General features: G+C 44.1%; 2 protein-coding genes across 4 annotated transcripts in view; both read left to right on the top strand.

Moving 5' to 3' along the window:
• LOC131893266 (serine/threonine-protein kinase B-raf-like) overlaps positions 1-3,233 on the top strand; it is a gene marked incomplete in the record, with an annotated part of 4,071 nt that extends 838 nt beyond the window's left edge. The window contains 8 exon segments of the mRNA XM_059243248.1: positions 149-222; positions 668-869; positions 1,193-1,389; positions 1,486-1,830; positions 1,898-2,068; positions 2,159-2,310; positions 2,429-2,616; positions 2,704-3,233. Of these exon segments, the coding sequence (XP_059099231.1) occupies positions 149-222; positions 668-869; positions 1,193-1,389; positions 1,486-1,830; positions 1,898-2,068; positions 2,159-2,310; positions 2,429-2,616; positions 2,704-3,069 (1,695 nt within the window).
• Positions 3,234-5,288: 2,055 nt separating this feature from the next.
• Positions 5,289-14,440, top strand: LOC131893046 (soluble guanylate cyclase 88E-like). 3 transcript variants are annotated; one of them, XM_059242967.1, is made up of 11 exons: positions 5,690-5,821; positions 11,673-11,890; positions 11,980-12,178; positions 12,276-12,440; positions 12,519-12,665; positions 12,744-12,981; positions 13,055-13,440; positions 13,561-13,750; positions 13,832-13,898; positions 13,966-14,098; positions 14,160-14,440. In XM_059242967.1, the coding sequence occupies exons 1-11, from the start codon at positions 5,702-5,704 to the stop codon at positions 14,220-14,222; spliced, it is 1,926 nt and encodes a 641-aa protein (XP_059098950.1). In that variant the 5' UTR covers positions 5,690-5,701; the 3' UTR covers positions 14,223-14,440. The 3 variants fall into 3 exon arrangements, with proteins under 3 accessions (XP_059098951.1, XP_059098950.1, XP_059098949.1); XM_059242968.1 differs by lacking the exon at positions 5,690-5,821 and adding an exon at positions 5,289-5,615 and having other exon boundaries at positions 12,519-12,981; XM_059242966.1 differs by having other exon boundaries at positions 12,519-12,981.
• Positions 14,441-15,870: the final 1,430 nt, after the last annotated feature.

Here is a 15,870-nt window from a genome sequence, read left to right as displayed (position 1 = left end):
CACAATTCGTTTTCTCTTTGTTCCAAAACCTCAAATCCACCGTCCCTCCCCTCAAACCTCCCTCCGTAAAAAACTCGTACGGCTCGCGATGAAGGATTGGAGCTCTTACCCGGCTTTCAAGTCAGGCAGCAGCAGCAGCAGCAGCAGCCGTTATTTCTTTCCCGGCCGATCTCAATTCGAGCAAAGACGCTTTTTACATTGGATCGGATTCCATGATGATGAGTAGGGGCAACTTCGCTTTGATTGATTGGTTGGTTGGTTGGTTGGTGTTGGCCCACCCTCCTTGTCTCTCTCGCTCTCGCTCTTTCCCTCTTTCTCTTCTCTTCTCTTTCTCACCCCCACGTGGCCTTCATTCCGACTTCTTTAACACGACCATGAATGGGCATAGGGTGTAGTGACTGACGGACTTCTATATTTCCGCTTTTCTGCTCCGCCCTCGTCGGGTGGAAACCATTGATTATTAATCCCTCCTTCCCACTGGAGTGGCAGGTGGCTTGCTTCACGGGATGCTGCTTTTCTCATCATATGATCGCTCTTGTCTCTTTCTCTCTCCCATTCGCCGCCACACCTCTTGATATTGCTGCCAACTAATGGCAGATGAATTGACCACCACTGGTCCAAAATCCCGGGTCTTAATTCATCTCTGATGTATGAAACTTGCTTTTAGCTTGCTGGCCGGTGGAGATTACGGCTTCGGCGGGTTGTCGCATCACGCCAACAATGTTATGCGAGAAGTGGGCATCATCATGCCCGGTGGAGGACCCACCGGGGACACGTTCCAGTATCCCTCGCCCAATCCTCCGCGATCTCGCGGCGCACACGCCGGAAACGACGGGCGGAAAAATTCCGAGCCCTCGCCAATTTCCAAGGTAAGTCACGAATGACTCCTATCTATCGCGTGGCTGTCGGACCGTTTACAAAGGAAGATTGGAAGATTGATTCATAATCATGCCGTGCTTAGTTAGCATTGACTCCTTCTGTATTTGACCTTTGTGTCGATGCAGCATTATCGCACAATTTTTATTGAAATAAGAAATGAAATGTACGCCAATATTCCTTCGTACTTGGAAACGAACAGTATGTGAGGTTTGCGTAGGGTACAGGTTTTGAAACAGTCAAAATCTCCCCACGCGAGAAGTGCCTTTTTCGAACTCAAGTTAAGAAATTGTCCCTGACGGCTCTCTGATTTCAGGTGGATCGCTCCAATTCCGCGCCCAATGTGTCGCACACGATTTGTGCCGGAGAGGCCACCATTCCGGAATACTTGCTTCGTCGACACCACAAGAAGGTGGCCCGCACTCAAGGCATGGTCAAACTCGATGTGCTCTTCCCCACCACTTCGGGACCGCCCATTAGTCCGACAGCTAAAGCCAACAACAACTCCTCTAGGTAGTATGGCGTGTCCATAGAGATTGATTATCTGACCAATATTGACGAAGGATCATTGCGACATTCATCTCTTCCCCCCCCCCGCTTTGTGATTAGTAGCAGATCCGTCTCCTCGTCACCAACCTCGACACTTCGTCAACCGCGAGCTCGAGCTTCGTCTGCCGATGAATCTGCTTCCAAAAAAATCAAAGCCGTAGGAGGCGGGACCGGAGGCGGCACGGGAGGCGTACCCAAGGAAAACCAGGAGACCATCGAGGATTGGGAGATTCCCGCCGAAGACATCTTGGTCTACAAGAAGAATATTGGCCAAGGCTCGTTCGGCACCGTGTATCGCGGCTATTGGCACGGACCCATGGCCGTCAAGACACTGAATGTGAAGAATCCTAGTTTCGAGCAAATCTACGCATTTCGGAATGAAGTGGCCTTACTGAAATTGACCAGGTAATCCGGGTCTCTTCGGGTTGAATGAAATCTGAGTCTGGATTTGTAGCTGGAATTGCGTTTCTAGACATGTGAACATCCTTCTGTTCCTGGGATGTGTGTGCACCAAGAAGATTTTAGCCATTATCACACAATGGTGCGAAGGATCGTCGCTTCATAAGCACATCCACGTGGACGAGATGAAGTTCCAGCTGATCAACATCATTGAGATTGCCAGGCAGACATCACAGGGCATGGAGTAAGTAGGATAATCGGTCGACTCAATGGCATCGTCATTGAAAACAAAGATAGATCCTGATAAGTCTTTTCTTTTTTTCTCTCTCCCTAGTTATCTCCACGCCAAGAACATAATTCACCGCGATTTGAAGAGCAACAACATCTTTCTACACGACGACAAGTTCACGGTGAAGATAGGTGATTTTGGGCTCGCCACAGTGAAAGCCAGATGGAAGGATTCCCAAGTGGTCAGACAACCCACAGGTGAGTGCGCCACGCCAGCCAGGCAGGCAGGCAGACAGGCAGGCAGGCAGGCAGGCAGGCAGAACGAACCTTAATCAATGGGAATTATTTCAAAAGTGTGTCGTGTGATACGTTTCAGGTTCGGTATTGTGGATGGCTCCGGAAGTGATCAAAATCACCTCGGAAGAGGCCTTCAGTTTCCACAGTGACGTCTACGCTTTCGGGATCGTCTTGTACGAGCTCTTGTCAGGGATCTTGCCCTATTCCGATGGTGGAAGCCGGCCGAATGGCACCCGGTGTCACCAAAAGAACCTCACGGTTGACCAGGTTAGCACGCCAAAGCCAAAGCCAAGATCTCTGGCCAGTAGCAGCTTTGAAGTCTTGTCAGGGTCTTGACTCTCTATTCTTCCCCAGATTCTGTGGCTGGTCGGCACTGGTCAGGTCGTCCCCAACATGGACAAGATCCGCAAGGATACGCCCCAAGCCTTGAAGCGGATGCTGTTAAATTGCATTAAACATGATCGCGATCAGCGGCCATCGTTTCAACAAGTCCTGGCAGTGGTAGAGAACCTGATTTGTTCGATGCCCAAGATTTCGAGATCCTTGTCAGAGCCAATCCTGGCCAGGCTCAATCCCTTGGCCAAGGAATTTGAGTCGGCCGACGAGTGCTCCTCACCCAAAAGCCCTTCCTCTGCGTCCGGAACGGGTGGAGCCGCTAACGCCCACAACAATACCCACATGATTTGTTCCACCGCAACAAATATCATTCTCAACGGATAACTCGACTTCAAATCCCTTTACCCCCTTCCTGACCCAAGAATTAGTGTCATTATATTAGTATCACAACTATTACTATTATTGCTACCCTCCCACTACATAAGACGAAGAAGTCTGTTCTTCGTCGGGAGCTTTGTGCAACCTCCTAATAATAAACCCCTTGAAATGATGTTAAAGCTCGGCCGGCCGTGTCTTCACTATAACCCTAACCTACTGGAGATCACACAATAGAAGACTTCACATCTTCTCTTCAGGGATCATCAATTTGAATTTGCTCAACGAACCAGTTGCAATTCATTGGTGATTCGTGATGGAAACACGCGTTTCCCATTGCCACACCTTTGACTTAGGGCGTGTCCCAGGCGGTAATAACGTGCTCCACAAGAGTGTTTTCCCACCAGAGGTGCATCATGGAACAACATCTCAAAAAAAAAAAATAAAGATCCGGCTGAGGGGGCCACTGGATCCTTGGGACTTGTCTGTAAAACATGCAATCCCTCGATCACTGAACAATGTATGAATGACATGTCTCCTTTGATCGATGCGTTGCGGTTGTTGCACAACCTACTTGTTCATGTAAGATTTTGAGATTATCGTCACGGATCGAGGTGGGGGTCGACATTGTACGTAGGACTTACCGGGAGCACCAGCACCTCCGGCTGGTTGGTAGCATCGAATATACTTGGAACGGTCAAGTTCGGCTGGAGTAGGAACACTAGTACCAAATCAGGGTATCTTGTAGTATAACGGACACAACTTTGAGCGCACTCGGACACTTTTTCAAGGGATAGTAGTACAATTGGCAAAATTTGGTAGATGAGGCAACCACATTAAAAGGCACTAGTCGGTTTCTTTGTCAGTTGTGTATTCAAGGAAAGCTGAGAAAATTTGATTAAGGAACTCTCAAACAAAATTAAGTTCAAGCAAATAAAAATGTGAATGATTTAGGTTTCCTTCAAGATCAGGATAAACCCTGATGAAGTTCAAGCATTTTTTAAGAATGGGATCATAAGGTAATAACCAGGGCTTTTGTAACGAAATTACAATAAATCGTTCCTTTTTTCGAAAAAGGAACTGTACTAATTCAATTACGTTTTAAAATGATGCAATTGTAACGACCGAAAAACTAAAAGAATTGCTCGTTATTAGTTCCTAATTTGAACTTCAAGATTGGCCTTTAGTTTTTTGTTTATCTCATGACAGTTGAGGAAACTTAAGGCTCAACAGAGCCTCCATCCATCTAGCATATTAAATAAGCAATGGAAGTCAGGGTTGAAAATTGTGCTGGCTCTTAACTACTCTGAGGGTGCTTTTAGATTTAAATCATGTTGCATTTGCTGCTTTATTGTTCACATATTCTCAATCAAATTCCGTTGGGCTGAAGACCTAATTCAGTGCAGCAAGGAAATTCTTTCTTTGGCTTGAGCATGATGCGTCAAATTTCCCAAGACTCCACAATTCCATGGACTTAATTCAGCCATCAAACAAGGACGCTTCACTGACTTGACAAAGGCTAATCAAAACCGGTTTGCCATCATGACCTTTGCGACAATGCTTCAACCCTCAACAATCATTACCCCATCTAGAGTCCCAATCTTGACTCCTCAAAGCATTATAATGAAGTGCATTTTGAACAACTCTGCCAAAATTGAATGCCAATGCTCAACTTTGAAAACAGATGACACGAAGTCTTCAAATTTTACGCATTTTAGGACTGCTTGAAGCCAAAAACACAATTTCTTTAGTGAAATATAGTCTGGATGGGGCAAAAACCATAAGATATTAGTCACCTCAAATTTTAGTAAAAGTTTTACATCTTTTTTTTTTGAATAATGGTTGTGTAACGAATTTAGTATTTTTGACCAAAGTAATTGTAACTGTAATTCGTTCCATTTATTGAGGAACGACTAATGCCCTGGTAATAACCTAACATGCTGTGTCATTTCTGAATTTGATTTTTGTGTCCCAAGGGATGATATGTACTACGCATTTAATGCTGATTGCTTCTTAAGTCCGATCTCCTCCTCCCTACCATCCCACTTCTAAAATGTCTGAGGAATATGTGCGCCATATGTACTTAGCGCGGGAGCTCAAACTTCTATCTGTTATACTATAAGATAACCCCTAATTAAATACTATCTGTCTGCCCAGGACATAGGGTACTAAGGTAGTAATTGGCACGATTCACATTCCCATGTATCGGAACCTACCATTGATTACCTGATCCAAGGCTAGCGGGTCATCCTGCTTCACGGAAACCGAAGTACTCAATGCGTCTTGAGGTCCTTCTTCAGTTTGTCCGCTTTAACCCCCATTGGCATCTACGACGTGTCCGCGAGACGACCGTCAACTACGACCGTGCGCATGGCTTCACGCTCCCACTTAGTGGGATCGTCGGGATCGTCGGGATCCCCGCCATGTTCCCGAAGCCAAGCGGAGTGCTTTTTTCGAATCCATCCTCGAGTTCGAACTAAGTGGTCAGGCAACCTTTGGAACACGGCTGGCTCACAACACGCCAAGATTCAATCTCATCAGTCAACCGTCACCAGGTAAAATAATTCTCTTTCGAAAGTCGAAAGGGTTATTGCATGCTTCTGATTAAGTCAAGCCAGTTGAACTGGGAATTGGCGGGAACATGTACGGTTTGATCTTTGAAAATTTTGCGGGTTATCTGAAGCTCAAGTATGGCGAAGAGTCTTGGGACCAAGTGAGGCGATTGGCCAACATTGATTCGCCAACTTTCTCCGTTCACCACGTAAGTTCGATGGAAAGCGCAGAGTCAATAATTAACCCATGGGCCGGTTTGGAGGACGTAAAACCAGATATCAAACTAGACTGGGCAACGTTGCCAGATTTCCATTGCTGTTTGAGGCCAATATCGTGCTCAAAACTTTCCATTTGAAAGCCATTTCAAAGTAAAAAGGGGGCCACTTGGAGGCCATTATTGTTAATATCTTTTTTCAGTGATTGAAGCATGTCAAATAGCAGTTTCATGTAATAATACACTTTTTCATAACTATTAATAACCAGGGCAGGAGTAAGAAAATAACAGAGATTCTCTACTGTTTCGAAAAAGGAACTGTAATCCCATTACATTTTACAATGGTGTAATTGTAACGACCCAAAAATTAAAAAAAAAAACGCTCGTTACTCGTTCCCTTTTCCACGTTCCAGAGTGGCATTTAACCTTTTGTTTCTCTCTTAGCAAATGAGAAAACTTGAAGCTTTAAAAAATTTAAGGCAATCTTAACAGAGAGTGCCGTTTTGCGACTTGAGACTCTCGAGCTCTCCTGCTCCTGATGGTGTAGCATCTCAGTTTCTGATGAGATGCTCACTGGTTCTTGCTCCTGTTATCTCGTACTTCAAGCGTTCCATTTTGGATCAGGGCAAGTTTTCATCGTCACTAAAATTAGCTGACGTTGTTCCAATTTTTAAAGGAGGAGGAGATAAGTCGCTCCTCAGTAGCTATAGGCCGATTTCTCTTACTTCGAATATTGCGAAGGTGTTTGAGAAGATCATGAAGTTCAAACTTGTTGAATTTCTTGATATTCATGAAGTCCTTCCTCCTAGCCAGCATGGGTTCCGAGCATATTTTAGCACGGTTACCCAACTGATTGAACATAGTATAGAGCAGGTTATTGAGGGACTGGAAAGGCATGAGTCAGTTGATGTTGTCTATCTTGATTTTGCCAAGGCCTTTGATAAAGTAGATCATGGACTTTTGTTGAATAGACTTCATGACATTGGGATACAAGGCAAGGTTCTCAATTGGAAGACTTCATTCAGGATAGGAAGCAAATTGTTAAGGTCGAAGGATCCCTTAGTGGCATACATGATGTCAAGTCAGGTGTTCCTCAGGGCTCCATCTTAGGGCCCCTCCGTTCTTGTATTATACGTTGCCCCGCTTCAAAAGCTTAGTATTACTGCCAGTCTCTCTTCTTACGCTGGCGATACCAAGTTAGTTTCTGGTAGGAATGTCCAAAACCCACTAGCAATGGACCTAGAAAGAATCTACTCTTGGGTAACTGAGAGTAATATGGCCCTGAACGGAATGAAATTCCGTTCAATGACGTTTAGATCAACTCCATAGAATACTCCACTCGTAGATAATGGAGGTAAAGATATTGAGCAGGTCTCATCTATGAAAGATTTAGGTGTAGTCCTCCAGAATGATGGAAAGTTCAATGAACATTTCCACTTGAAGGTGGGTGAGGCTTTTTAAACGTGTGGTTGGATATATCGCACGTTTAAATCCAGAGATAGCATCACGATGCTAACTCTGTACAAGTCGATTGTCCAGCCGCATCTTGAATATGCCTCACCCATTTGGGCTCCAATGAGTTCAGCAGGTTTGCAAAAGGTCGAGCAAGTCCAAAGATGTTTCACTAGGAACATCACAGGATTGAGAGAGCTCTCATATTGTGAGAGGCTAGAAAAGTTGGGACTGTACAGTGTTCAGAGAAGGTACGAAAGGTATCTGATACTGTACGTCTTCAAAAGTATCCATGAGCTTTGTCCCAACCTAGGATTTAGGGTCAATTCAAGTGAGCGCAGAGGCTTAATGTGCATTTTGAGAGCACCTTCAGGCCTTCGAGAATCCAGGCTAGTTCGAACAATGAGGTCCACTTCTCTTCTTTCTCGGGCTCCTTCATTGTTTAATTTGCTGTCCTCTAATATTCGTAGGGAATTTCATTCCGTTCAGAGCCATATTACTCTCAGTAATCCAAGAGTACATTCCTTCTAAGTCCTTTGCCAGGCTAGAGGAATCTTGCTACACTCTATGTGTGACAATGCGATATAAGGATGTGATACAAGTTGCTTCCCTCGTTGATCGGCTAGCATCTTGCAAGTCAGACTGGGACAATTTTTTAGATAGCATGTCAGATCAACCCTACATTCGAGGACTTGTTCGGTCTGCCAAATCAAATTCGTTTGGTAGACCAAATAACAAATAAAGATTGAAAGATGATAAATAAAAAAAATCATAACCTTTTATTTTAATAGTACTGGTGATAACATTCCTTGGAGCAGTTAGACAAAACCGAGAAAAACCAAACCTAAAATTAAGAAAATATGGTATCTGTTCCTTTTATTGAGGAACGAGTGATGTTCATTTGCCATTTCATTTCATTATGTTGGACTTATTTGACCAAAACTTGCTACCTTGGAGGTCTTAAACCTGCCTCGGCCATTAAACGGACCCCAAGGTTCCCAGAGCAACTCCGCTCTTGTTCCAATCAGTTTATAAGATGTGTCAAACCTGCCTTCTTAAAAGTTTTGCTAAGAAATGGTACTTATTATGTCCTAACTAATGACCAAACGAAGTGCAAAATGATCATCAAGTGTTAAAAGTTGGGTCCCTGGAGCCCAAATTAAGGGATTGAGGCCAGATGACTGTCTTTGTGGCCATTGAATTTCAAAGTAGGAACTTGGTGGCCAATTAAAAGGTTGGAGGCCACTTTTGTTTTCTCGCGGCCAATGGCTCTACCAATGGCAATGCTGAAACTCAGGGCCAACGGGGTTGGAGAGAGCGCTAAACTTGAAATGTGTGTGAAGTTCCAAACTGAGGCCAATTTGAGGCCAGACCAGGCTCATCATTGTCTGATAATACTAATTTGGAGCTCCATTCTTTGGTTGAAAAAAGAAAAGTTTAAAGAATGCCATTCCATGTTTGCCATATTATAACTGGGTGGTGGAATTCAATGGGGTTTCATGGTTAGAAAAGCGCCTTCTGTCTCAAATCCGCAAACGTGATAAACTTTGAGCAAAGTTTAGGTCGTCCAATAGAATGGAACATAAGGGGGAATATGCTTGTCTTGCTAAAATTGCATAATCCGATACACGCAAAGTGAAAAAGAAGTACGAAGAGAAGCTGACGAAATCTAAGAAACTCAAATCATCTTACGCGTACTTCAAAAAACCTGGTAGATCTCAAGTAGAACCAATTCCAGATGACGCGGGGAATGTAATTAGCGATATTCATGATAAGGTTGAAGAATTTAACAAGTATTTTTCGTCTGTGTTCGAACCTTGTGATGGGTCAGTAGATGTAGGTGTTTGTTCAGATCCAGGGGGGGACCAACGTAAGGGGCGAATTTGGCACATGTAAGATCCTCAAATATGTCAAGGCTATAAAGCCTCCGTTCAATATCATCGAACATCCTTAACCAGCGTAAAAGGGAAGGGCATGGAATGTTTCGTGAAGGATCGGATTTGGAGCTTTTTCTCGGAGGGTGGTCTTATTGAGAACGAGCAACATGGCTTTTTCCCTGGGAGATCATGCACGACCAATCTCCTCGAGTTCAACGAATTTGTATCGCACGCGATGGAGGATGGGAAGGAGGTTCATGCGGTTTATCTCGATCTTACCAAAGCCTTCGACAAAGCCAACTATGAAATTTTGCTTGGAAAGCTTGTTAAGTTGGGTATTGGGGGATGACGTTGAGGTGGATTAATCACTGGTTGGTAGAGCGTGCCCGGCGGGTTACTTTAGATGGGGTCTCTTCGGATTGGCAAAGTGTGTCTTCTGGAATTCCTCAAGGGAATGTACTTGGTCCCCTTCTCTTCTCAGTTTACATGAAGGATCTGGTTGTCAACAAGCCAGTGAGTGCCCTCAAATTCGCCGATGAATCCAAAATCTTTTGTGCCATCTCATTTGTACGTGATCAAATCGATTTGCAATGTGCTCTGGATCAAATTCATGGGTGGTCTCTTTCGAACCGGACGGGGTTCAATGCTACCAAGAGCAAAGTCGTGCGCTTTGGCAAGAGCATGAAAGCCAGGCCAATCTATGTCCTGGGTGGTGGCCCAATATCCGAGGTAGAGCAAAAAAAGGACCTGGGCATCCACTATGACGGAAAAATGACGTTAGCGGCCCACTGTGCCAAAGTGGCCAGTTGTGCTAATTCGATGGTTGGAATCATTAAACGGTTTTTCTCCACTCGGCGTCTTTCTGCGCTCAAACCTTTGTACATCATCTACGTTTAACCAACTCTTGAACATGCGTCCTCTGCTTGGTCTCCAGCCCTGAAATATTCTCGTGAGGTTTTGGAGTCTGTCCAGAGAAGAATGACGAGGCTTTCGGTAGAGGCCATTGGTTTGGAATGTCCGGAACGGTTGCGCTTGTGGGATCTGCCTTCACTAGAACAGAGGAGGATCGATAGCGATTTGGTCAATTCTTACAAAATATTCAATGGAAGCATGGCTGTAAGGAATGTCTATTCGACGGAGGACGTGTTCCGAATGGTCAGTGACGTGTCGGAAAGGATCAAAATCTTCTTCCCGGTCGAATTCCTTCTTCGTGCAGACCGTGGATCAGTGGATCTCGCTTCCCCTGAGTACCCGTATGGTTCAAAGTGTCTCGTCCTTCAAGAAGTTGGTTGGCGCCAGGAGAAGAGAATCGGACTAATTTTACCATTCAATGCCCTTCCCTCTATTTGTGTATGAAATGTCAGTTACCTGTGCCTAGAGCTTTACGTACTTTAAACTGTACTTGTGCCCATCTGCTATGCCAGAGACAATGGCGTTTGGCGGCTGTTTTTTTTCTTGAATTCTCTCCATCTTCCAAATTATTCGGTTTTTTTCTTTTTTTAAATCCCAGCACTCTTTTTTACACATGGGCAGCAACATAAACAATAAATAAAATATGATTTTTTTGGTCTGATCCGAAACTTGGTCAGACTGAGAGCGAAATATATTCAAAGAAAAAAAAAAAAATAACATTTCCTCCTCTCTCTACCATGCGAAGTAATGGAAATTCAAGAAAGAACGTGAGACTGTACCCTCAATTTTGGCATTTTGTAACCAGAGAACTTAGACTGGCATCAGGCAATTTTATAGCAGCCTCGTGTTGCTCCTCTCCTCTATGTTTTTATTTTGGGTGACCAGGAGCTTATAAACCTTCTTAAATTGATTATTTTCCTTCATTTTTCCCGATTTATGGGACGTTGTCATCTCAATGAGAAAAAAAAGCAAAGGGAATGGAGCGCAACTCTAAACCTAACTGTTCCTAATGTTTACAGATTAGAATGAAAGGGGTCATGTGTTGAATACAGCTTTTGCTCAGGTGTTTAACAAACAGGACAAATTTTCAAGGCGAAAAGGTACAACACTGTTTTGACTCCTCTAAGCACTAAAGTACAGGAACAAGTAATGCCCTGAATATTCGTCGGGAAATGTAACCGTTGTTTATCCGGTCATCTTTCAAGTCAGACTAGGGCAAATGATTATGTAGCAATCTAGATCAATCCTTCATTCAAAGACTAGCCCGCCATGTCACCAATTAGATCTATATAGAGTTCATTCATTGTATAGGAACCATGGCAGCCAAGTTGTCTAATGACCCCGATAAGGATACGTCATGGCGCCAAGAGAGCATGGGTGCGAATTCCGTCTTCGGGTACAAATTTATTTCATGTAAAGATTGAAAGGTAAAAATTTAGACGAAATGTACTTTAGAAAAGGCCGCGAAAACACAAACGAAAGTTAGAAGTTGAGTAGGCTGTGGCAGGTGTCTAGGTTCTCACTCCCCACATTACCCTCAAGCAGGGTGCCGCCTCCGATTTTACCATGAATTTCCTGTCCTTTAAATCCCTTACTTAATCTAGGTATACCCCGAGCAATTGATGGGTCGAATGGCTAAGAAGGCGTTCCAGTTTCTGGGCTGCAAGGACTCTGAATTCTTCGAAGGTATGGGATATTATTTCGTGAACTTCTTGGGTCAGTTCGGCTACGGAGATGTCTTAGCTCTCCTGGGACGCCAACTCCGAGATTTCCTCAACGGCTTGGATAACCTTCACGAGTACTTGAAATTCTCGTATCCAAGGTAAACTAAACTGGGCAGAAGGGGCCGCAATTTGTTGGTTCAAACCTTTCATTACTTTACGGTAATTTTGTCCCATTGAACCCGTGTAGATTACGGGCTCCTTCCTATTTCTGTGACAATGAGACGGACACAGGACTTGAGCTTCATTATCGGAGCAAACGGAGAGGCTTTGTGCACTACACCATTGGTCAATTGAGATCTGTAGCGGAGACTTTCTACAAGCTCGATCTTCAGATCGAGGTTTTGGACCAAGAGGTCAAATTTGACACCATACATGTGTCTTTCAAGGTAAACCCGCACACCCGCACTTTACAATTTGCCTATGAAGTGCTAACTTCGTTTATGCACCCCAACACTAATGATGACTAATGAGCCCGAAATGCAGTTGACGTTCGACAATAAACCGAGCAACAATCGGAACTCTGCCCTGATCCGAGAAGAGGCCCGACTCCCGGCGGTTTCGTCGTCGATTCTGTTCGAAATTTTCCCCTTTATTGTGGTTTACGGCGAGGATATGGTCATCCAAACCATCGGCAGGTCACTGTCACAGGTAACCTATACACAGTCATGTTTCAACGTAGTTAGATTGGTTTTTTTTTTAAAATCTTTTCCATTCGATCGGTTCCAGATTTTGCCTAAGCTTCCGGGCATGAAAATGAATGAGTTCTTTGACCTCGTCCGACCCTTGATTGAGTTTAAGTTCGAATTGGTCTTGGCCCGCTCCAATAACATCTTCGAAGTCATGACCGTTGAGCCGATTGATGCGCTTTTAAAGGTAGGAACACATACATTACGTAGGTTTTGCATGCCCTCAAGTTCACGCTCCGAACGGTCCATGCATGTGCTTGCTCAGAGTGAGGGTGTGAGCAATGAATCCGAAGAGAACGAGGAGACAGCGGCTGGTGGACTACTCGGGGACGAGCATGACAACAGCCTTCACTTGAAAGGTCAGATGATGTTCATGGCAGAGTGGAACGTCATCATGTTCTTGTGCTCGCCCAGTCTCCCGGACCTAGATACGTTGGCGTTTTCCGGCCTCTACATCAACGACCTCTCCATGCACGATTTTTCGAGGGATCTTCTGTTGGCCAGTGAGTCTGTGGTGTCATTGGCATTTGGTGGGCCGATTCGTGTAGGGTTTTAATTCTACTCCGCCATGATCAGGTTCCCAGCAATCGAATGAGTTGAAAGACGCTTTGGAGGCGGAAATGGAAAAAACCAAGGAGATGGAGTCGTCTATGAAGAGACTGGACGAGGAAATGAGGCGAAGTGACGATCTGCTCTCTCAAATGATCCCAAAGTCCGTGGCCGAGAAGGTCAAAACGGGCTTAAACCCGGTCGAGACTTGTGAGGTGTTCGATCAGGTCACCATCATCTTTAATGATGTGCCCGCATTCTTGGATATTTGCGCCAAGTGTGATGGCATGAAGATCGTTGAGATGCTCAATACCATGTTCGGCATCTTCGACTTGCTCACGGATAAAAACGCTGTCTATAAGGTGGAGACAGTCAAAGATTCTTTTGTGGGCGTCAGCGGAGCCCCAGAACGGGTGAGTTTGTTGCGTGCTGTAAATTAATGTTCCAAAACTTTCCAAAACTTTCCAAAACCCGGCCACCTTCTCGTGCCATGGGAAATTATTGCACACATTGCTTGCAAGCGTCACTCCTAGGTCAAAAACCATGCCGAGAAGATCATGGACATGGCCCTAGATATGCGGGATTGTGTGACCTTTGTCAAGGATCCACGGCCAGAGTTCGAAGATCAACCAGATGCCCATGTGCGAATTCGTTTGGGATCTCACAGCGGAATGGTGGTGGCTGGCATTGTGGGCAACAAAATGCCCAGATATTGCCTGTTTGGTGGGTGAATCTCTCCAATGATCCTGGTTCATCTATTCTTTTCATTTCCAAGCTCTCATTGCTCTTTCCCCCGTATTACAGGGGATGCCATGAATACCTCCTCGCGGATGATGTCGTTTGGCGATGAGCAAATGATTCATATTTCGAAGTAAGACCAACATGATCATGTTACCGGACTTGCACAAAACTGAAAGCCTACTTCTACTGACCTTCAGAGCTACGAAGGAACTACTACCATCGAGTTATGTGGTTAAGGAAAGGGGAACCGTTAACGTCAAGGGTAAAGGCGAGATGACGACCTTCTGGGTGAAGTCCAAGGCCAATCGTATATCTCCGTCCAAGGATGAGGCAAGACTTACTGTCAACATAACATGCCAAGCTTCAAGTTTTATCAAAAGAACCGTTCCAGATTATGGCTGCGGTGACCAAGACGGCGGAAGAAGCACGACCCTTGACCGGCAAGGCTCGTTGAGTCTTACATGACCATATTGTACAAACATCGTAGCCAAGTATAGAATCTTAATCACTTATGTAAACCATAATGACCCATAAAACACACATGAGCAATATAACTGGATATTTTTCCTGGGGTACCTGACTATATATCGGCCTGTTTGTCAACCAACGAGGACTATCGGTCGGCCGGCAGAACAAAATAAGGATTCCCGAATAAACGTTATTCTCCACCGATTAGTTGGCGTCGCTCATTTTTTAAATTTGTGGCAAAATGTTAAAAGGTTTAGATAGAGACTTTAAGGGTTTTTTAATATCGTGTTAGGCTAGGTTGGGTTAGGTTAGGTAAGGTTGCTTTAGGTTTTATTAGGTCAGGTTAAGATGAAAAAAAGTAGCACCACCAACTAATCGGTGGAGAATAACGTTTACCGAATCCAAGCCATCTTCATTCGCAGTGCCCCCCCCCCATGGTTGGCGCTATTCGCGCGAAATGTTTGTGTGCTTGGCGTCTCTTTTTTTTCCTTCTTTCCCTACAAATTGCTACAATTAACAATCACATCAGAATCAAGCAATTGATTATATCATTCCACTTCAAGATCTGACGGAAAACAAATATTCAGTGTATCATTAAGCACGTGCGTGGCATGTGAAGATTCCAGTTATTTTTGTGATGAACGAGAAAATAGAAAATGACGTGGGTGAAAATGTTCAGACCGTCCGAAAATAAGATTCACCTAAGAAGAGGAGACTTAAATTGAAGAAATCAAGCTATCAATGGTGTAGATCCGATGATTCTTGCCCGTTTTAAAACATTTGGCGCTTTTTCTCGCCAGCTATCTGGACACACTGATCCGTTGACCGCAGCTGTTGAAGGGTTGTTGCGGAGCCGTACTTTTCATGGTTGCCAGATGGCAACTTTGGGTGCCACTTTTGACTTTTTCGTGGCAGCTGATTTCCTGCATGGCAAATTTCTTCTCAAAAGTGGCATTTTTGTCTCAACTGTTTATTCAACCCAGTTTACCAATTTTAAATTGAAGGACTCACAATAAGAAACATCTTGTTTGTTATTTCGTCATCTTGGCTGTTACTTACTTTGGATGGAAAATAAGATTTTTGTGCTTCTGTGCTTCTCGATTTCAAATTTTTTCGTCTGTTTTTTTTTAATGTTGAGGATCTTCAGGACCAAGAGTTTCAATGGCGTTAAATAATTCATCAATCATTGCTACCGCATAACGAGAGTTAGTTGTGCCAATGCTTTTGATTGCTCACCCAGTAGGAATTATAAAACAAGTCAAAATATCAAACTATATGAACTGAAAATCAAAGAATCAAAGTATTCAATTGTGCGTTGTTCATTTAATTCACACGGTATCTTATGTACCGTTTTTAAGAATGATTGTGCATGATTTGAGGGTTGACGCTTGAGGAGCCTGATTTAAGTTTGGTTTCTAACTCATGACAAACAAAGAGGTTTGATGCCATGACAAAATTGAATCAAGGCGTGACTAATCAAGACTCAATGCCATCAAGCACTTGCATCTATGGCATTTGATCCTTTTTTGCCTTTTCAGTTTTTTTTTGGTCCATTGGCCACACTTTTTGGCATCTTTCCCGATCAAACACCTGGCAACTATGGTGCTCATGGGTTAAGTTGTGGTAGTAAATAA

The sequence above is a fragment of the Tigriopus californicus genome, chromosome 2, assembly GCF_007210705.1.
Source record: "Tigriopus californicus strain San Diego chromosome 2, Tcal_SD_v2.1, whole genome shotgun sequence".
NCBI classification, from domain to species: domain Eukaryota; kingdom Metazoa; phylum Arthropoda; class Copepoda; order Harpacticoida; family Harpacticidae; genus Tigriopus; species Tigriopus californicus.
Note: the sequence above shows the minus strand (reverse complement) of the source record. Positions and strands in the feature narration are given on the sequence as shown.

Excerpts from the sequence above, each read along its gene's own strand:
- LOC131893046 (XM_059242966.1), top strand. The coding sequence starts at position 5,702 with ATGTACGGTTTGATCTTTGAAAATTTTGCGGGTTATCTGAAGCTCAAG. Across the intron at positions 12,441-12,518 it reads TCGGCAGGTCACTGTCACAG|ATTTTGCCTAAGCTTCCGGG; the intron begins GTAACCTATACA and ends GATCGGTTCCAG. Across the intron at positions 13,899-13,965 it reads CAAATGATTCATATTTCGAA|AGCTACGAAGGAACTACTAC; the intron begins GTAAGACCAACA and ends ACTGACCTTCAG.